General features: G+C 33.7%; 1 protein-coding gene and 2 long non-coding RNA genes across 10 annotated transcripts; 2 read left to right on the top strand and 1 right to left on the bottom strand.

Moving 5' to 3' along the window:
• The first annotated feature begins 402 nt into the window (after positions 1–402).
• LOC126767046 (cytoplasmic tRNA 2-thiolation protein 2) lies at positions 403–2,062 on the top strand. The gene is given in 2 exon segments (XM_050484660.1): positions 403–899; positions 901–2,062. Coding segments are annotated over 2 exon segments (1,245 nt in total). The 5' UTR covers positions 403–470; the 3' UTR covers positions 1,717–2,062.
• A 5,226-nt stretch (positions 2,063–7,288) lies between these two features.
• LOC126767047 (uncharacterized) lies at positions 7,289–8,433 on the bottom strand. 2 transcript variants are annotated; one of them, XR_007668992.1, is made up of 2 exons: positions 8,103–8,433; positions 7,289–7,972 (listed from the first exon to the last, which is right to left on the bottom strand). It is a non-coding gene; the product is annotated as an uncharacterized LOC126767047 (long non-coding RNA). The 2 variants fall into 2 exon arrangements; XR_007668993.1 differs by having other exon boundaries at positions 8,160–8,425.
• A 113-nt stretch (positions 8,434–8,546) lies between these two features.
• On the top strand, positions 8,547–13,666 carry LOC126767048 (uncharacterized). Of its 7 annotated transcripts, none has more exons than XR_007668995.1 (6): positions 8,547–9,181; positions 12,204–12,272; positions 12,427–12,526; positions 12,583–12,747; positions 12,812–12,890; positions 12,968–13,666. It is a non-coding gene; the product is annotated as an uncharacterized LOC126767048 (long non-coding RNA). The 7 variants fall into 7 exon arrangements; XR_007668997.1 differs by having other exon boundaries at positions 8,547–8,867; positions 9,134–9,181; positions 12,812–13,666; XR_007668994.1 differs by having other exon boundaries at positions 12,812–13,666.
• Positions 13,667–22,819: the final 9,153 nt, after the last annotated feature.

Consider the following 22,819-nt stretch of genomic DNA (forward strand, 5'->3'; position numbering starts at 1 on the left):
TTTGTTCGAAAAATGTATTAAATTATATTACTTTATTTTTATAATTTAACACAACTATATTAATACTCGCTCTACTGAGTTTAATCCTACCGAAATGAAACCGCCGTCAGTATATGTGTAAATGGGATGTGTTACCTCTTCGCAATTTTCATAAAAAAGAAAATTGATCTGTCAAACTGCTGAAGTGACAGCTTATTCCATAAGCTTAATATTTTTTTTTAGTTTAAATATAAATCCATACGACGTTTAGCAAATTGCCATATATCTCCACAGGCAATAGGAATAACTTATTAACGAAATTCCATGAAATAGATAAAAACGGCAATACAGTTAGTATGCCATAAAATTTATCCTGTCGAGATGCCCCGTAAGGTTAATGTTATTGAATTAGAAAAACGATAAATTTGAGAATTTTAACCCAAAGTGCATAAAGTGTGTGCTAAAGCTAGTGATATTGGTATATATGAAATATGTGTAGTATAGGAGATGACGATGTTCTTGATGATGGCATCAGCAGCCTCATGACACCACAAGAACAAATAGTACACTATTTGCCAAAAGGAACTTGTTATAAATGCGGTCAAGACGGACAATTGTATAAAATACATTTTCGCGAAGCTGAATGTAAGAATTGTTTTCTCATTTTTGTGAACCATAAATTTCGAGCAACAGTTGGATCTTCTAAAGCTCTTCCAAGAAATGCGGATATTCTTTTAGTGTTTGATGGAAGTGCTGAGTCTGTAGTCTTGCTAGATATGTTACAAACGGCGCAATCGGGATCAAATTTTAAGAGACTGCATTGCTACCTCAAAGTTCTATTTATTGATGATTACGAAGCCTACAAAGGCACTTGTGAAATAAATGATTATAAATTGTATATACAGCAAGTAAAAGATCTTTTTATTAAGCTACGATAATATAAAATGTTATGTTACTAATTTAAGATCTGGCATACATCAAAAGCCATTTGATATTAAAGATATGGACCTATATTTGAACAGAGAAATTAAAAAAGAAAAAGTATTTTCCAACGACATCAATAACATTCAAACGTCAACAAGTCGTAACGAATTTATAAAACTTTATCGAAAGAACTTAATAGCTTCTATGGCTACGATCTTAAGTTGCAAATACGCTTTTATACCTACAATAAGTATAAGTATAGCTACCGATCTGCTCTCAGCCATTGCACTTGGACAGGGAAATAACGTCGCATATGATGTTGCCTTCAAAGATGATCGTTTGGTTAATGGGATCAAAATCATGCGTCCAATTAAAGATCTAAGTGAAACAGAGGTCTTGCTCTATATACGTGCACGAAATATAAAATGGTGGGATAGACGAGATCATGTCATAAATGCTTCAAGCAGTATACAACGAATAACTGGGTCATTTATACGTAATCTACAAAAAAACTACAGCTCCACCGTTTCAACTATAATTTGTACAGGAAATAAAATCACCTCAAATAATGACCGTTATGAAGAATTTAAGGAAAAATGCTGTTTGTGTAATTCTTCAATAGTTAACTCGGAAACTCTTTCAGCTGTTAGGTATTCTCGATATGTGTCTGAAAGAACGTCAAGTGATTTTGATTTAGACACAAACTTCAAAAAATTCTTGAACTTAACCCAAAACCAAGATCAAAAAGTATGCCACAGTTGTCAAAATATAGGACGGGATAGCGATATTAATTTAATAAAGCATTATTTATAAAATAATGATTTAAATTCATTCAATATAAAACTTTTAAAATTTGTTAATTATAGGTGTTATTAATTTGTATGATGTATTCACAGCCAAAATTACGATAGAGGAACACCTATACACACATTTACTCTCCTCAGACTTGAAGTTTTCGTGTTATTTATATTTAAAGTTAAACATTTTTATAAAGTAATTTAAGCTATTTCACTATGTTTTTGCACACATGCACACATTTCCAATTATTATTTTTAATAACATTGTAGATACTGAAATAAATCTAAAATTTCCATTTGTTGTGTATTTTAATAAAAATAAATATCCTTAAACTATTTTGCGCACCTACAGATACAAGAAATTGTGTGTTTTATTTATGACAAAAAAACTGGGTTACATATTTTGTGTAGTGAAAAAATAAAAAAAAAATGTTTCGTTTATAATCTTTATTATTATTTAGTGCAAAAAGCTCGACACATGAACTATGAACACCCCGGTGTTGGACCGGCCAGGGTTACTTTCTTTTTTTGAAATACTCTAAAAAAAATTGTCGGCTTCAAAGAACTATGAACACCGGACTAGTGTCATTCTTTTGAAGAGCGGCCAAAGACCGCCAGGGCGGAAAGGGCGTTACAAAAGAACCATGAATTTATTTTTGGACCAACCTTGGTTAGTTTTTGGAAGCGCAGCCGAAGCCACGATTCCGATTACTTTGGTGGTCGGATAAAAAGCACGAATTTCGGTATAAGTGGAGTTTCTGCTGATAGGGAAGCTTCTCCAGATAATGAATATGCAAAAATAATGTTGCATACATTTACTCTTTTTAAAATATGCTCGATTAAAAATTCAAAAATTTGTATCAATAACAGGCACAATTCCGATTTCTTTGGCGCCGCGATTTGAAGGTCCCGTTGGAAAGAGGAAGACCTGATTAAAAAATATTTAGGGTTATAGCTACCGCAAACGCTTAGTTTACGAGATATTAGACCTTAAAGTTAAAAAATTTCCAAAATTCGAATATCAAGAAGCTATTCCACCACATTGGCACAATTCCGATTTCTTTGGCGCCGCGATTTGAAGGTACCGTTGGAAAGAGGAAAACCTGATTAAAAAATATTTAGGGTTATAGCTACCGCAAACGCTTAGTTCACGAGATATTCGACCTTAAAGTTCAAAAATTCCCAAAATTCGAACATTTCAACAAGCTATTTTACCATATTAAACACACTTTACTCACATGTTTCACTTCAAATTAATTAAATTTAACTATAAACTTTTAAATAAATCCACATTTTACACTTTTAACAGTTTTTTTTACCGAAGAAATCTTTATTTTACATTTTACACTCGTAGTGAACACCATGTGTGCTAAAATTGACGACGAAATGGAGCGCTGCCATGTGATAATAAGGAAATTCGCTGAAATGCCATCTTTCCCAAAAATTCCTCTATCCATTCATGTGGATATGTTCTTTATTTAATTTAATAAACAAATAAGTAATATTATATAGTAATATTATTAATATTATTATTGTCACCTAATACACAAAACAACGTATTATTAAATATAAATGGAAAGCGCTGACAGATATAATAACCAAAATTTAACCATTTTATAACGAAAACTCAAATTTTGTTTCAATATGATAACCAAAAAATATAACCACTTTATAACGAAACTCAAATATATTTTTTTATTTTAACGCAGAAAGGAGTACTTCGCGAAAGTACTTCAGTCACATATTACACATATACATATGTATGTGGAAAGTATTTTTTTTATAGTTAGTAATAGAAAAAAGAATCATGCGATAAAACAAACAAAGAAAAATTGTTAAAAATCCCACATATTTGCTGTTTAAGATGTGGCATGGCTCGTTTTCCTCATAAATGTAAACAATCTAACCTTTTCAACGATGAGTGTGCTAAATGATTTTAAATTAATAAATTTAGGTAAAATATGGTAAACTAAAAGTGAAATGTGAACTTGTTTCAAGGTTTAGAGTGTATATTTAAATATACAGAGTGAAAAAGGTGAAAAAATTTAGTGAAACATAGAGATATACCATGTGTTATTAGTGCAAATTTGTAAACTTTAATCGTGAATATTTTAAAAAATAAAAGTTACTTTTATATTATTTTTGGATATTTCTTCTGTGGAGAAGCTCCCCTATCCGCACATACACAATTTATACGGAAATTCGGTTTTTTTTACCCCTCCGCCAAAGTAATCGGAATCGTGCCATCACATTAAACACGTTTTACTCACATTTTTCACTTAAAATTAATTAAATTAAACTATAAATTTTTAATCCTGGTCGAGACCAACCGTCTGATACACTTAGTCGAGATCAATGGTGCTTGGCTAGGCCAAGTGGTGTTTTTACGCTCAAATATGTACAATATAGATACATTTTTGAAATTTCTTACCTCTCGATTTGGTTGAAATCAAATTGACTGCCTTGTTCACGCTTGGCGTGGCAATAGCGTTCACAAAAAATGTAACATTTTGAGAAAAATTATATTTTTTCTTAACCTTTTAAAACGCTCTAGCGGCTAAAGTATTTGACCTAGGTAGGTCAATTGCACCGGTTAGGTAATTTAAAGAGCCTTCAGGAAATGTATAATTCGCCCCACCGGCCCCATCGCGGGCGTGGCAATAGGCGAAAATGGGTTTTCACCATATCCCCCCTTTTGTTTCACTACAGTTGGGGGGTATGGGGCCGGGGGGATCAAAACCATTTTGCGAGTTAGTTCACCCCTGGGGCTTTCAGGAAAGCCCTCAACCTTTTTTCTATCCCTACCAGGGGCGTGGCAATAGCGTTCACAAAAAATGTAACATTACATTTTTCTTAACCTTTATAACGCTCTAGCGGGTAAAGTATTTGACCTAGATAAACATAGAAACCAATTTGGACATGTAACGAACATGAAAACAGATAAATCAACCGTGCGAAGTGATAGAAACATACCAAAGTTCATATATTTTCATACTAAATATATGGGGTCTAGCCAAGCATCATTGGTGCACTAAGGTGTAATATTATAATATCCTTTTTTCGTCCTTTTCTATACGATATCCTCGAATTTTTTTTTTCTGAATTAGACATAGAATATAGACAATAAAATTCTAGGAAGCTACCTGGAAGCGCAAGTCGTTTGCTACACTCTAAATATATTTAAATAACATTTAAAAACAAAATATGCTTGGCCAGACCCGAGGGTCTCGATGAGGGTTAAATAAATCCACATTTTACACTTTTAGCAGATTTTTTACCTAAGAAAAATTACATTTTACACTCGTAGAGAATATCAATCGTGTGCTAAAAATGACGACGAAATGGAGTGCTGCCATGTGATAATAAGAAAATTTGCTGAAATTCCTTTTATCCCAAAAATTCCTCTATCCATTCATAGGGATATGTTCTTTATTTAATTTAATAAATATTATATAATAATATTATATATACGAGTATTGTCACCTAAAATACAAAACGTATTATCAAAAATAAATGGAAATCGCTGACAGATATAATAACAAAAATTTAACCATTTTATAACGAAAACTCAAATTTTGTTTCAATATGATAACCAAAAAATATAACCACTTTATAATCAAAACTCAACGCACAAAGGAGCACTACGCGAAAGTACTTCAGTCACCCCGGGATTTTTACTTATTTGTGTTTATTACATATATATCACATATTATACATATACATATGTAGATGGAAAAAGTGTTCACAACTCAATTATAACTTGAAAAATGTTGGAAAGTATTTTTTATTATAGTCAATATAGAAAAAGAATCACGCGAAAAAACTTTTTGCCGCCCTAGGCAGTTACAATTTTGCCGCCCCAGACAGCAGCCTAATTTTTGCCATTTCAGTTATTGATGCACTGACCTCGAGTTTTTTGAATGCGTTCATGAATTTGTACATTAGAAAAATATGTACAATTAAAAAAGTTGGGAGTGATGAATTAGGATATGTCAATTCTATCATTTTTCATAATATTTATTGACAGTTGTACATAATGCTTTTGTAGCTCAGTCCGTTTGTCTATTGCCTAAATGGTAGTCGGTTCATGTTCACATATTCTTACGTCGTGCTTTACGAATCGCAAAATCACGAATCTATGTCACGTAAAATTTCCGCTTCTAAAGTCAACAAAGCCAAAGAATTCAAGCGATTTTGTCCGATAGTTGATCTAAAATAATTTTTAACTCGTTTCAAACAAGAAAACGATCTCTCACCGCTGCAGTTTGTGGCAGCTAAGGAAAGGAAAATTCTGTAAGCAATGCCAACATTTGGAAAAACTGCGTTAAGATCTTCACTTCTGAAAAACTTGAAAGTTTCAATAGGCTTGATTGTTTTCAAATTCTGATCACATTCAAGATATGCTTTGAAATGAATCAATTCATCATCTAATGAACTCTCCAAATCTTCATTAAATGCTTTTTGCAAAATTTTTGCTTTTTCCCGGATGTCAGCATTATTCAAGTTCCCCAAACCAATCAAAACAGAGAATTTTTCGTTAATTCCTTCATATTTTCGGCACCTTTCCCGTAATTCAAGTAATATATTAACTGAAGTCATCTTTCCCAAGCAATGTTACCTTCTCTGTTTTCGTTTCATCGTGATAAATTTTCCGACGCTTTACCCTACCCTGAATTGTTTTGTATTCTTGGTTGACTGACAAATCGAATGCTCTACCCTCAAAAAAGTCAAAATCTTCACGTGCATCATCCACAACTTTTATAAGACTTTGATACAATTGAACTACTTCATTCAGGTTAGTCTGCGTTGATTGTAATTTTTTACTTACAGCATTGAATTTGAAAGTAAAAAACTCCACAAAGATTGCATAAAAGCTGTTTCTAGTAATTCAAAACGTTTTCGAATACCTTTGGCTTCACTTTGTGTGACAGCTTTTTGTGAAAGATCGTGTTCTATGCAATACAAAAATTATAGTATTTCAGTGTAATACTGATCAAGAGTGCAAACGGCATCGTTGCGAGCGGACCAGCGTGTTAGTGAAAGGGATTTTACAGTAATTTTCTCAGATTTCTTGCAGTAAGATTGTAGAATATCCCAACGACTCGTAGATGCTGAGAAAAAGTTATACAAACTTTGAAGATCATTAAAAAAAGCAGCAGCTGTCGAACTGCTTTCAACTGCGTGATTTCCTACTAAATTGAGAGAATGAGCTGCACAAGGCACGTATTCAGCGTATTCATTACGATTTTTAATCAACTGTTGCAGTCCTGCATAAATCCCTGACATATTTCGTGCAGTGTCGTACGACTGACCTCGACAATTTTTAATGTCAACTTGTAAATCACCTAAGGTAGAAACTACAACGTTATCCATTTCTACAGCCTTGTGGCCTGCATTTGGTAGAAATTTCACAAAACGCTCTACCGGCATACCGTCTTTCTTCACGTATCGCAGTAAAAAACACAGCTGATCTACATGTGAAATGTCAGGTGTGGAATCAACAATGATAGAATATTTTGTACTTTTGACTTCTTGAATAATAACCTGTAATACTTTATCAGCTAGTATTTGAATAAACTCTTCGCAAATCGTTTTTGACAGATAACTGGTACTACCGATACCTTTATTTCCGAATTTCGAAATATGCTCAGCTAAAAATGGATCAAATTCAGATATCAATTCAAAAAGCATCAAATAGTTTCCGTTGTGAAGAGAACCAACTTTTCATCATGCCTTCTAAAAGGCAGTCCACGTGAAGCTAAACTCTTAATGACAGCGACGACTCGTTTTAAAACATTTTTCCAGTAAACTACTTCTTTGTCATATTCAGCGAGCAAAGTTTTGTCGATTCGACCAAAAGCACTGGCTCTATCTTTTAGAAGTTTCAAGCAACTTTGATGCTTTTCAGAATTTTCATGCTGATTTATTCTTATTGCCGCATTTTTCCAATCACTATAGCCATCTTTTTTAGAAAAAGTAGAATCGCCGCCAAAAAGAAGGCATGGAGCACAACATATCGATCCTTTGCTCAGAGAATATACTAACCAATCACGGGGAGTTTTTTCACCATTTAAAAGTCTTCTTTCGAACGTAGATGAATTCAAATACCGGCTTGAATTTTGGCTGCGAAAAATCAAGATGGTCATTTCTTTTATAATTATGTTTAGCGATATAATCACGTAATGCGTCATTTATGAGCCATTCCGCAGGGTCGTCACTGAATGTGAAATTGAAGTTGTCGGATATGTTTGACTATATTTGTTTCGTAGATTCTGTAAAAAAATTGTATACCTGAATTTCATATTCTTGTAAATATGTGTACAAATTTTCGAAACAAAAAATATAGAAAAATAGAAATAGTAGGTTAGAAAAAAACGAAAATACATGAAATTCAGTCTTTACTTGCGAAGTCTATTGTTTCTCTAGAAATTTCGCTTTTTTCGGTAACTGATGGATTACCCGTGTCACTTTGATTTCCTTGAAGCACAAAATAAGAAGAGAGTTTTTTTGTTTTTGCCATAACCTCGTCATCTTTGATTTTTCTCTTCGCAGCTTGCTTGCGATATTCAGAACCGCTCAATCGATTCCGCCCGTCACTCATTTTATTGAAAAAATGACGCTCCAGTTAATGTATATAAATCTTCCAGTTAGAATACTTTAATACTCAAAATAAATCTTCAGTACATTGTCAACAATTCATCAACTCCAATCGCGGTGGCAGCCATGTATCGAATCAACGTTTCGAGAGTTATCGATTTTATAGTAACTGCGGTTGCCCGATTGTGGTAGCCCTGCATGTATTCGAATTTGAACTGCGCATTTGTGAGAATACAATAAAGAGGCTAAATTTCATTTGACAAGATTGTTAGAAAAGTAAATTCAACAATATGGTAGACTTGTACACTTTTGGGTGAAAAATCTTATGGTTTTCATTTGAAAGTAGCATTTTATCTAGTGTAAACGGTCAGAATTTGCCGCCCCTAAAAATTTGCCGCCCTAGGCAGCTGCCTATGTTGCCTGTTCGGTAAATCCGCCCCTGGTGAAATGTTAACTTATTTCAATGTTTAGAGTACATATTTAAATATACAGAGTGAAAAACGTGAACAAATTTAGTGAAACATAGAGAAATACCATGTGTTATTAGTGCAAATTTTTGAACATTTAAACGTGAATATTTAAAAAAATATAAGTTATTTTTATATTATTTTTGGATATTCCTCCTCTGGATAAGTTCCCCTATACGCACATACCCCATTTATACGGAAATTCGGTTTTTTTACCCCTCCGCCAAAGTAATCGGAATCATGGCCAATAACACATAATATTTCACAATGTTTCACTAAACTTTTTACATTTTTCAATTTGTATTTTTAAATATACACTCTAAAGATAAAAATAAGTTCATATTTAACTTTTATTTTGTTATTTTTTAGCTAACTTCAATAATTTAAAAATCACTTAGCACACTCATCTTTGAAAAAGTAAGATTGCTTACAATTATGAGGAAAACGAGAATTGCCATATCTTAAACACCAATTATGAAGGATTAAACGATAGCGTTTTCTTTTTTTACATTTTCGCGTGATTTTTTTTCTTTATTAACTACAAACAAATTCTTTCCAACATTTTTTCAGCTTCAACTGGGTAGGTAAAGTACTCCTTTCAGCGTTGGCGGCCTTCGGTCTTGCTCTAACAAAATAACCCTTTTCGAGCCAATACCCTGTGTGACTGAAATACTTTCGCGTAGTACTTCTTTCTGTGTTGGCAGCCTTCGGCCGCGCTTTAAAAAAATAACCCTAGTAGAGCCAATAAAGATTGTTTATACTCATTTTAATTTGAAATATAATTGAGCGAATTGCTCATATTTGCTTATTATCATATGGAAGCGCTTCATTTCCTCATAATTGTTAGCACATAAATGATATTCTGTACGAGTGTAAAATTTAATTTTTAATCTATATATTTTTTTACTTATAAGACCTGCAAAAAGTGTAAACTGTGAATTTGTTTAAATGTTTACAGTTTAAGTAAATTCATTTGACGTGAAAAATTTGCATAAAGTGTGTTAAATCAGAGAACATAAAACATAGAGAAGGTGCAAATTGAATTCTGTATGATGTTCGATTGGACGGCTAACAGAGCTTATAAGATTGAAGTAAGGAATTCACCATTCTCGCTGCTATTTAGCAGATATGAGCACGTTCAATGGCGGAAATAATTGTAAAACGACTGAATTCTTGCGAGAATGAGTAAAGAGAAATGCTTTGAAGAAAAATATACAAGCTCACACAAAGAATGTAAAAAAACATTCTCTGAGTAACATATGCATGTATTATATGAACCATTGTCACATAAGTATGCGTGATTATTTTGTGTTATAAGAACCATTGTTTTCCGAAAAATGGTAAAAATTTTATGTTATAAAATTTAACAAAAAATAGTTTTCTATAAATTGTTATTTCAAAAATGATATTAATGTCGACTATTATAAAATGAACTTAAATGTGCTCATATAAACACTTTATTCCTTTCATTACTTCAAAAAGATTAATGACCTTCATGAAATATGTATGCATATTCGCATTAATTCGTTATCATTTCCATGTTTGTACCAAATAGAATTTCTATGAGACATGCATATGTACATATGTATGTATATTATTTCTTTGGCACATTTGTCTGTATGTTTACGAAATCAAATGCGAGCCACATACATACATACATATGTACATATGTACATTCATAATAACAAGTGTCGCACGCATCTTTCGCATCTTCGTTGTCACGGTCAACCAATGGCCGAAACTGGCGTTTTGTCAAAGAGTCAAGTGCTGAACACATTAAGCGCGAATACACACGTTCTTATGGACACAGTTATATAGTTCTTAGGGACACAGTTATTGAGGCAGCTTCACAACTACATAACTGTGTCCCTGAGAACGTGTGTATTCTAATATTTTACAAATGTCGCTCGCAGTCTGTTGCACTCATTGTGTTCAGCACTTGTGTGATGATAGAAAATCCAAGCTGTGCCGAAAAAAATAAACGAATGGCCGCCAATAGTCACCGCTTCCCTTGCCGCTATACAGCTCCGCCTACAAACCAGAGTAAATATGTATGAAGATGTATGAGCGTGCATACATATCGACGCAGATTTTGCGAGTCACGGAAAAATATTTTAGACAAATAATATGAAAATCGATAACGGCTATGTTGCCACTTTTGTCACTTCTTTCTGTGAAGAAGCATCAGAAAGTTGTTCAATTTATGATTTTTAGCTTTTGCCATCGTCGCGAAAAGACGCTTGTAGGCGAAGGCATGCTCGGGGAGATGTTACGGCGTCTGTTTTTATGAATAAAGCGAGGTCGCTGGTGGAATTTGCGCCTGCGTTTATGAATGAAATCGTTTTTGTTGTAAAATTTACTACATTTGAGCTTCGCCAATTTGGCTGCCATATTGACTTGTGGTGCTTATGCTATTTAGGCAATTGTTGTTTTTGTAGAACAATGCTTCAATTTTTTGTTGGTGACATATTCACATGTGTACGCATATGTATGTTTGTATGCTTATGCATTAGTTGTTCGGAAGTGTATACAAATATATGTACATATGAATATATATGAATGCATGAACATGCAAATTAATGCGCGCGCATGTAATATACATATGTATGTATTGATAAGTGATAAAATCATGATTTGAATTTCTGAATGCGCACATGCGTATACATACATACATGCAATCATATGGGTAGATAATAAGATTAATATGATAGACGATATGTTTATATATTGTGATAAATTCAATTTCTATTACTAAGAAACATAATACAAAAATATTTATTAGTATAGTATATTATGTAAAAATCAAATAAAATTATTGAATATACAAGTCTAAATAGTACTATGCATGCATTCATACAAAACTATACTCATATCATAATTATTACATGCCAATATGGAAATGCCGACGGCAAAACGCAAAAGCATACATACATATTTGCATACATTGCGAAAGCAAAAATTGAAGCATGGAAATATCACAACGCTGTTGTAGGGAGTATCATAAGGAGCATGCATACATATGTATATTTATGTCTCTTCATATTCATGAGTATGTGAGAGAGCTGTATTTGTACACATTTTTCGCTGTTAAAAATGGAATATCAAAGAACTTATTTTTCTTCGATATTCCCTGATTGCGCATATGTATATGCTATGGCATCATAAGCCGTACGTATATTATTTCTCTTCATATTCTCTGTTTGAGTACGTGGAAAACTGTTAAAAATGTTAACATTTCACATCGTGAATTCTGAAGTTGTGAGGTGAATTCCTTACTCCAATCTTACTTGCACCTTCTCTATGTTTTATGTTCTCTGGTTAAATGTAGTGAAATAGCTTGTTGAAATGTTCGAATTTTGGGAATTTTTGAACTTTAAAATCGAATATCTCGTACACTAAGCGTTTGCGGTACCTATAACCCTATATAATTTTTAATCAGGAGGACTTCCTCTTTGTAACGGTAGCTTCTGATCACGGCGCCAAAGAAATCGGAATTGTGCCAAATGTTGTATGTATAATACTAACCAATCATAAACCACATTCCTTAAATCGCAATGAAAATATTTATAAACTTACACGTATATTTTCTTTGTTTATTTTCTCTTGCTCTTCTAATGTATATACATCATTCACAATGCGTAACCTGCTGTCAAAATTTCTAGACTACAGCTCAAGAAATAAGGAATTTTTTTTCTTGAGCATGTACTTGAGTGCTGGAAACTAACATTTATATACAAATATCTCGAAAACTATAGGTCTGAGGTGAGTACATGCGCATACATTTTTTAATCCTCATATATTCTTCTTTCTAACCATAGATTGAAATAATTGAAACCGTTTTCAATACGTTTTCGATGCAGCTGAATTTACTTGCCGACTAGATAAAATACATTCCGTGGCTAATAGATGGCGCTACTTTCGAAATCATTGAATCACAAAATCGAAAATATTTTTCGAAATCTATCCGCATCTATCGAGCATTTGTAAGTATTTATGTACAAAAAGAGCTGAGGACGCATTATATTATGTTTAAAATGTGTGATTTAGCGGAAATAAATGCTTTTTGAGAAGACACTTTAGAAAACTTGAGCGCTCAAATGTCAAAGACAAGACTGGATCGAAAAAGGTATAAAAAACATTACGCATTTATAGTACTAGTTAAAAGGAAAATGGTTGAAACTACAAAGCAAATTTCTGGAACAGGAGGTGGGCCCTTCAACCAAGTAAATTTAAGTTCCCTCGAAAAGGAGGTAAGTGCTATACTTTCCTCTAATACATCAGTAGAGGGATTGAAAGGTATACAAAGTCTTGGAACATCAACACACATTTGAAATGACATCCCTGGTACAAGTAAGAAGACACCAATCGACGACATTTCTTCCCAGCCCCAAATGCAAAATGAAATCAAATTTGTCGTCTGACCAGCTGTACACCGCACAAGAAACAGAAAATAAACAAAATAGGTCTACTTGAGGAGAAAATAAATATCCAAAAAAATATGCAGGACAATGTATCAAAAGTTCTAAACACGCTTATGAAGCAACTAGCGAACATGCACAAGAACAGTCTGAAACAAAAAGATGGATTAGAAAACTCTATGAAATTGCAAAAGATAAATTTAAGGAAATGAAGCGACATAATGCTGTGAGGGAAAAAATATCCATTGATAAATTAGAAACCAAAAAAAAATTAGAACTTGAATTATTTTTTTATTGTAACGTAACAAAGATATACAGACATGTAGTAACAATATCATAGTAAAGGTATCATATTATTCTGTATACTGCGTTGGTGACCCACATGACAATGTAGTAAACTCAAATACTAGCTTTGTTTCATAGGCATTAAATATTTCTAAAAAATTTTAAACAATAAATATGTTGTGTGTTATGGAGAAAATAAGTTCAATTATTTAAAATACTCTAAAGTTAATCTATTTTCAAGGCAAAAAAGCGATTTGGTTAAGTTTCTCTAGAATCCTAACATAAAATGAGGCATTTCCTGCTTTTCCGGAAGAAAAATTGTGAAAAATGTTTTGTTTTCCATTTCTTTAATTAAATTTTTAAGCCATTTTGACAGAATATTTCGAAGATCTTTTGTGTAAAAGCTTTTAGCAAAGTTTGTTATCTGTACTAGGGTAAACCTCCTACAACGCGTTTTCGCTCCAACGCAGTTCCCAAATGCGGACATTTTTTTACAACGCGATTTTTACGAAAAAATTTTCAAATATTTACTAATTTAATTTGAAAAAGGTTTTCTTGCCCAAATAAAATTCTTTGCATTTTGTCCATACTTTGATTCCGTTGAAATTGTTGATGCGTCACTTAAAGTTATTCGTCTTTCAACACTAAAAGCTTGCTGAAAAGCACTATAACCGGAAAAAGACGTTCAGGGCACTGTTTCAACACCAATAGAAGATGAATATAGGAACATAGTGAAATTGGCGCATGCAGTAGAAGGTGATGGATTTGATAAAATAACAATGGCTGATATTCAAGAATTAATTGCGGACGACGAAATAAACAACGCAGATTTAGTGACAATGACAAATGAAGAATCAGTTGGAGGTAGCTCTGGCGATCTTTAGGATGTTGAAAATAAAAACTTTTTGCCAAAAAATATCGAGAAAGTTTCAAATATGGCAAAGCAGTTGGAAGAATACATTTTGGAGAACGACCCTTTAAGTGACAGAGCAGAAATATTTAAACGAAATTTTCAAAACAATTTAGCTCCCTATCAAAAAATTTATAAAGATTTGCGAAATAAGAGCAAAAAAACTTTAATGCACGATTTTGTCAAATCAATAATAGTCGAAAATCTAATTGTGGATCAAGCTCAGATTTTGAACTAGTACGAACAAAACGTTCGAAACAAATCATACTAAGTGATGAGAAGGAGTAGAAAGTTATCGTTCTATTTTGGCTCTAATTTATTAAATCTTTTAACTTGAATATTTTACGTAGAATTGAAATTTAATTTTATTTTGTTTTGTTTTTGTTTAAGTAAATGGAATGTTATTAAATTACATAATATGTATGTTCTTATGACTCACCAAATAAATACACAAAATTATATTATATTTGCTATACAAATTCCAATATTTTATTGAAATTTTTTTTCCTTTGGAACCAAACTCTGATTTTTGTATGGAGTTAGAGTCTCCTATAACGCGGAGTTTTTCAGGAACCTATTCACCGCGTTGTAGGAGGTTTACCTGTATTTGGTGACACACACTACTACATGTCTGTCTCGGGTATTAAGGTACACTCAGTCCTTTTTTTACGCGATTTTCGGTTCTGCCACTAATCGCGTAAAAAAAAATCGTGTAAAAATGGTTAGTTTTCCAATATTAAATGATGAATTGGATCCGAATATAAAAAATATTGCCTATAACAAAATATACGCGCAAAAAAATATTCAAAAACAATACAATAAGTTTCAGATTTCAGACTTATGATTTATTCATTCATAACAAAATAAAAAATACAAAACAAAAACCATATATAAAAGAGAAGAAAATAGAAAATAGGTGGATTTATTGAAAAAACCGTTGAATGCTGTTTAATCACTGTCATTATCCGTAGTTTAAATTATTTTTAGCCGCTTATTTTGATGGCCGGCACTGATATCACTAGAATTTGTATCAGAATCAATAGTAAGAACTATGGAATGATGTTCTGATTGACTTAGCGTCTCCGACTGAGTTTGCACCATAAATTCAGTTAATTTTGTTTGAATGCTTCTTTTTGGACCCAATAAATTCTGATGTAGTTCTTAACATGCAGACACTCAATTCTTTTTCAAAAATTCGTGCACGTTCGGCATCAGTATCACTTGCTACAAAATAATTTTCCAAGTCTGCTGCAAGTTTAAGACCAAGCAAAAAACGAAAAAAAGCAATCGCGTTAAAGTGAGAAATTCGCGTAAAAAAAGGAATTTGCGATGCAAAAATAACCGCGTTAAAGTGAAATAGCGTAAAAAGAGGTCGCGTAAAAAAAGGACTGAGTGTACAACAATAAAAGCTCCATTAACAAACTTTTTTCAAAAGCTAAACTTTGTTTTAAGAAATAATACTAAAATAATTTTTATTTGCTTAGAGGGTCATGAAACGTTCTTTTCAATCTGCACCTGCTATTTCTAGTTTCTCCTAGTTGTCGGGCTTCAGCATTTACGTGATTTTGTAACCTTGTCCCATGTTCCGATGCTGTTTCGCGAATGATTTCCTGAACCATTTTTATGTGAAGATCATGATGTAGATCTGAATTTCGTATGTACCACGGGCATTTACAATTTCTCGCAGAATTTTATTTTGGAATCTTTGCACCGCTTCGATGTACAACGGTGCAGCGCATCCCCATAGTTGGATTCCGTGTTTCCAAATTTGCTTTAACGTTTGATTGTAGACTAGGATTTTATTTGAGGTTGTTAGGGATGATTTATTGCCGATTAACCAGTTTATTTTGTTGTATTTTAGTTTTAGTTCTGCAAATTTTCTTTGTATTTGCTTCTTCCACTTTAACTTTGCATCCAACGTCAAACCAAGATATTTCGCCGAGGTGGAGTACGGGATTACTTCATTCCCAATATTTAAGGGTATATACATAGCACTTTTGTTAGTGAAGTTTATATGTATAGATTTCAACTCCTTTAGAGTAATGTTCCATTTTTGTGTCCATTCTATAATTAGGCTGATTGAAGACTGTAGGCATATCGCTAGTAAATAAAATGTATAAGAGTGGTCCCGGGACACTTCCTTGGGGTACACCTGTTTTCATTGGCTGCAACGTAGTATATGATTGTCCCTGCTTGATCCTGAAGTAACGGTTGCTCAGGGAAGAGGCAAGTAGTTCAGTTAGATGCTGTGGAAAGAGAAGTCTTAATTTATGAAGTAAGCCATCCCCTGCATAGGGTTGTGCGCTGGGTTTGGGATCTCCAATGAAAAAGCAACAACAGCCTCGGATGAGAAACCCCCCTTTTGATGATTAGTAACCTATGTGCAGAGCATACTAAAATTATGGAGGGAACACTTCTCCAGCATGCTAAATGCGAAGTGAAAGCTTAACGCCAGGAGAAGGCGTACCCGATTTCCCAATCGATGACGATGGAGCAGACGTTCCATTGCCCGACCATGAAGAAATTCGAATAGCAATAACCCACCTGATTACCGGCCGAGCTATTCAAACACGGCAGCGAAGAACTGATAAGGAGCATGCATTAGCTTCTTTGTAAAATATGGTCGGACGAAATCATGTCCAATGATTGGAATTTAAGTGTGCTATGCCCAATCCATAAAAAAGGAGACCCCCCAATCTGCGCCAACTACCGTGGGATTAGCCTCCTCAACATCGCATATAAGGTTCTATCGAGCGTATTGTGTAAAATATTAAAGCCCACCGTCAACAAACTGATTGGACCTTATCAGTGTGGTTTTAGACCTGGAAAATCAACAACCGACCAGATATTCACCATGCGCCAAATCTTGGAAAAGACCCGTGAAAGAAGAATCGACACACACCACCTCTTTGTCGATTTCAAAGCTGCTTTCGACAGCACGAAAAGGAGCTGCCTTTATGCCGCGATGTCTGAATTTAGTATCCCCGCAAAACTAATTCGGCGAGGTTTCAGACAAGGTGATTCCCTATCGTGCGATTTCTTCAACCTGCTTCTGGAGAAAACAGTTCGAGCTGCAGAACTAAATAGAGAAGGTACCATCTTCTATAAGAGTGTACAGCTGCTGGCATATGCCGATGATATTGATATCATCGGCCTCAACACCCGCGCCGTTAGTTCTGCTTTCGCCAGGCTGGACAAAGAAGCACAGAAAATGGGTCTGGCAGTGAACAAGGGCAAGACGAAATATTTCCTGTCATCAAACAAACTGTCGTCGCACTCGCGACTTGGCTCTCATGTCACTGTTGACAGTCATAACTTTGAAGTTGTAGATAATTTCGTCTATTTAGGAACCAGTATTAACACCACCAACAATGTCAGCCTGAAAATCCAACGCAGGATAACTCTGTCTGCCTACGTCAATTCAGAAGAAGAAGAAGAAGCCATGGTGCCATACTCTATCGAACGCTTGGGATAAGTCAAGAAACAGCTGTGCAATTTTGCTTTTTTCCATCGCATCTTCTATTATATCTGTTGTTCGATGAACTTGATCGATTGTTGAATGATGCAATCTTCCCGGGTTTTTGTGCCATAATGATATTAGATACCTTCCATGGCAATGGGACGTATCTGAAATTTAAGCAAGTGTTTATTATCGATGTATGTTTTTCTAATGCTTTTCGCGATAGTTTTTTTAGCAATCTACTTTTAATGATATTTTCCACTTCTTTAATTGTTGCTGGTTGGATTTCTTCTACGTATTGCGATTCTTCCAGCTGTGGTAAAGTTCCAGGGAACACAAAGTGGCTAAACGGTTTAGTTAGTTCCTCTGAAAAAACTTCCGCTTTTTCTTCGTCGCTTTTGGCTTTCTGAGGGGTGCATTCGACAATATTGGTTTCCTAGCATTTTTTATAGCTTTCCAAAGGGAATAATCCGTATGTTTGTTCGGCGTTAATTTCTCAATAAAATTATAAATATTTTGATTTGTAAATAACTTTATTTTTGTGCTGAGAATCTTAGTTAAATTGTTTAGTTTTGTTTTATATTGAGGAAATTGCGTGATTTGCCTTTTTTACGTAGTTTTCTCTTTTTCTTTATGAAATCTAAAAAGTCTGGAACAGGAGTACTTTCCCAAGCCGATTCTTGAATAGTTTTCGTAAATGTATGAACTTCAAATTCTGACATATCTTGAGTAGTTATATTTACTTTAAAATCTATATTTTTGTCGAACATAACTTTGAAATACTTCCAATCCGTATGTCTATTAGAAAGATAAGGCGATATATCGATTTTTTTTAGATGACCATTTAAGATAAGATATGCTGGCGAGTGGCCGAATTTAATCCCAATCCATTTTCCATGGTAATAAAGGTCTTGGATATTTGTCGAGTGATGAAAAAGTCAATCAAGTCAGGTAATTTCTTGTGTCGGAAGGCCAGTAAGTCGGCTTGCCAGTAGACATGAAGTCGCATTCAGTGACCAAACCAGCTTTAAATAGCTCTCTCCCCTTCGGTGTCGTAACTCTTGAACCCCATTGGGAGTGTTTTGCGTTAAAATCACCACCCATGATGAATTTCCCAAATCTCTGATAATTATGGCATTCCCCCCTTTCGCATTGTTATTTGGGTGGTTCGAGCAATACGTCTTGTAGTTTTTGTAAAATGAGTTTCTGATATAAGACAAATATCAATTTTTTCAACATGGAGTAATGTCTCTAATTCTTTATTAAGTTTGAGCATTTGCATTCCAGGTCATAATTTTTATCGGTTTCATTTTTGCGCCTTTCGTTTTAAGACGTTCGTGGGTAAGTGGTATTTTGCTCTTCTAGCTTATTAAGCTTGTTGAGGATTAACGAAACATTACCGGTAATATCACCAATGTCATTCGTATTTGTTGCCTTTAGTTATGCTGGCAAATGAGGGCTTTCCAGATGATTTACATTAGTGTCTTCCTTCTGAGGATCAGTGGAATGGTTTTGGTTCATACTTATGCTCTTTATTTTTCTCAGTCGCGTTTTTGATTTTTTGAAGTTGCTTTGCCACTTCGCATCCCCTGTAGTTTGCAGGGCGATTTTGACTACATTTTGGCGGTAGTTCGGCAGGTTTTGTGCAGCTTAGAGTTGTATGATTTCCGGCGCACTTCACACACCTCGGCGGTTTACAACAATAGTTGCTAGTGTGTCCGAACGCTTGACAGGATTTACACTGCGGCACAAGATTCGATGGCTTGATGGGCTCGAGTTTAACAACAGAATTTAAAATATGCTTGATTTCGTAGATTTTCTTAATGTTCTGTGTAGATTCGAAGCAAACAATAAACATATTTATCGGATTTTTTATTTTATATTAAAGTTTGCTTAAGACCTTCGTAACTTTAAAACCTTGCTTTTGAAGGTCTGTGACAATACTTTCAGGCTCACATGAGTGATGAAGGTTACGCGTATATCACGCGAATGCTTGTCCTCGAACGAGTACCAAGGAATTTTCGATTCATTTAATTTTCTTGCAAGTACTCTATCTGAAAGATTTATTTTACAAGAACTTGGGCCAGTGAGTTTGAGTGTGTAAGATTTTTTTAAATCTGCGTTTATTAAGGAACGCATCAAGGGTTGGTTAAAATTTTCCGATATTATAATTGGCGGAGGGCGATGACTTGCTTTTGTAGCGTTTCACTTGTAGCGATTTCTTAAAGTTTTCATTTTGAAGTTTAAGTGTCGCATTTTAATTTTTCAATTCACTGTTCAGTGTTTCTATTTTTCTTAATGCGTACATCCGATATTATTATTTGATAAAAATATACGTGCAGATAATTTCCGAAAATGTTTATTTTTGAAAATCAATTGAGTTTTTTTTTAATTTGGTATTATTTTTTGTTATTGTTTAAAATTTCCGAATGTTTATGTGATAAATTATTTATGTTTTTAAAATATTATTGTGGATAATTTCGAATATATTGATATACCTCGTGGTGCCAACGATGTTCAGGTGCTCCGGTAAATCTGCTTACGAATTTCCACAGCCTGAATTTCAAGTACATACATATATTAAAAGAAATTAAGGAGCACACTTGACAGTTGACCAAACACCCGAACATGTCACTATCTTTACTTGAACTGCAACATATAAAAAAGCCATAAGTTTTTATTTTAAATTTCTAATAATTCGTTTAATAAATGTTTATGTTTGTTAAAATAATTTTAATATTAATACATATTATGAACTTATATTAAAATCAAGTCTAAAAAACTATCTTTGATTCTACATATTTGTTTCGTCGGTAGGCATATCATTTATATCATTATCATCTTTGTTGGAATATGCATTTTCAGTTGTAACAAGGTTTAACTCATTTATGTTTTCATTTGAATTAAAATGCAAATAAATATTATGCAATGCCCAGCATAAATTAACAATTATATGGTGCAGTATGTAGGGGTCGTTCACTACACGAAATACCGATTTTAATAAACCTATTGTTTTCTCAATAACAATTCGGCTTTTAGCATGATATGTGTGGAATCTCCTTTTTCAGACGCTTGTTATTGGTTCCCTAAACGGAGTTATGAGCCACGCATTTTTAGAAAATTATTCTAATCTAGTATTAACAGCCCTATTCTCATGCCCTCACAAAAGTCACCAACCTCACTACAGTGGTGTTTCTCACTATAGTGAGGGTTACCTTTTTCTGGCGAAAATTCAAAAGCTCAAATGCTCACTATTATCACAAATATCTGTGACGTGTGAAAGCAGCCATCATAATAGAAAACATCTGTGTTTGTTTTGTTTTACATCAATATTTGACATTTTTTAATAAATAGTTATAACTAGCATGTAGGAACAGTTCTTTGTGTATGCGGCAATTGTTGAGGAGGAGAAATCGGGGAGAAAATTTTAGGTTTAGGAAAATTTTACTATGCAAGACACAACATTTATAAGTACATTTCGATTCCTAAAATCGCTATGTAAAGTACTTATAGGTGAATTGGTGCCGCATGATCTGCAGAAGTCGAGTCTTTTGATCTGCGTTTCCTGGCGTGTTTGTGTTTTCACGGGCATGGCTCTTACAAAAAATGCGTTGGTAATAGTTATATTCTTTGGGATCAAGGGCACAATCGGCGCAATCGATTGTACCCATATTGGGATTGTTTCACCCTCAAGCACAGACGCCACTACTCCTCTCTCACTTTTCATGAACCGGAAAGGATTTTATAAGTTAATGAGAAGTTAATTAGAACAGCGTGTGAAATATAATATCAAACTCTGCCTAATTAAAGCAAAAATATTTAAATTTTAGAAAGCATTTTCAAATCTACTGCATCTGGTAATTGAACAAATATTAAATGAAATATTTCATTAGGCACCAGAGTTCAATTTTATGATTTTCTACTATCGCTTATATTGTTTGCAACAATTATTTCCATCTATTTTTATGAATGCATAAACAAATATTGGATTTATTTTTGATTTATTGGTTATCAGCGATATGCATATGTAGATGATAAGCAATGTACGTAGTAGGTGGATTTTTCTTTGCTTATTTTTATTAAAACAGCTGTTTGACAGCGAAAAGCTTTTAACCTCACGTGGTGACTTTTTTAAGCTTTTTTCTTATGAGGTTTGAGCAAGCACAGCCTCACAAGAAATCTCTCACATTTTTCCTCTCAACTCAGTTGAGAGGTTTTTTCAGAATAGTACTGTAAATATGCTTGTTCTCTTTGATAATTTGATGCGCTAATGATTTTCAAATGACTCACATCCCATATGAGATCAGACTACTACTTGGATACTTAGCACAAACGTGTCGTATTTGCATATTGTGGTCGCACGTCTACTGAGTGAAAAGTTAATTTTGAAAAAAGCCTAACCACCATAACATTCAGACTTGAGAATCCTTTGCGGTTAAAATAAACATGTTTGTCTCTTGACGGCGACATCTTTTGCGTGAGTTCCATCAGCTGCCATTGCCATACAAGGAATTTTTGATTTGCCAAAAAAATAGCTTTTTGCTTCCAATTTCTCGCTGGCAGTCATGTCAACGGAAATCCACCTTGAACTCCTAGTCTGTACTCAAGAATGTTGAGTACTTCATCTAATACAATATATAATGTCGATTGGGCCAAATTTATATTGAAGTCCTTTCCAATACAATGTTGATAACTGCCTGTGGCTAAGAAGCGTAGACATACAGCAAGTTTAATTTTGAAGAAAGATAACCTTGTCTTTTGGCATTTCCAATTTCATTTTCGCATTCCCCTCTAAATGTATATATTATTTTTTGTTGATCCAAAAAATTTTGATGAAACTGCGTATATATGTACATACATACATATGTAAATAATTTTTTTTTTGTTTTTAGCTTAAATAGTTCAACTCACTTACAGTCATCCATTTCCAAAACGTCTTTTGAAATATTCCTCAAATTTCTGCGCTCACGACGAATGTTTAC

The sequence above is a fragment of the Bactrocera neohumeralis genome, unplaced genomic scaffold, assembly GCF_024586455.1.
Source record: "Bactrocera neohumeralis isolate Rockhampton unplaced genomic scaffold, APGP_CSIRO_Bneo_wtdbg2-racon-allhic-juicebox.fasta_v2 ctg370, whole genome shotgun sequence".
NCBI classification, from domain to species: domain Eukaryota; kingdom Metazoa; phylum Arthropoda; class Insecta; order Diptera; family Tephritidae; genus Bactrocera; species Bactrocera neohumeralis.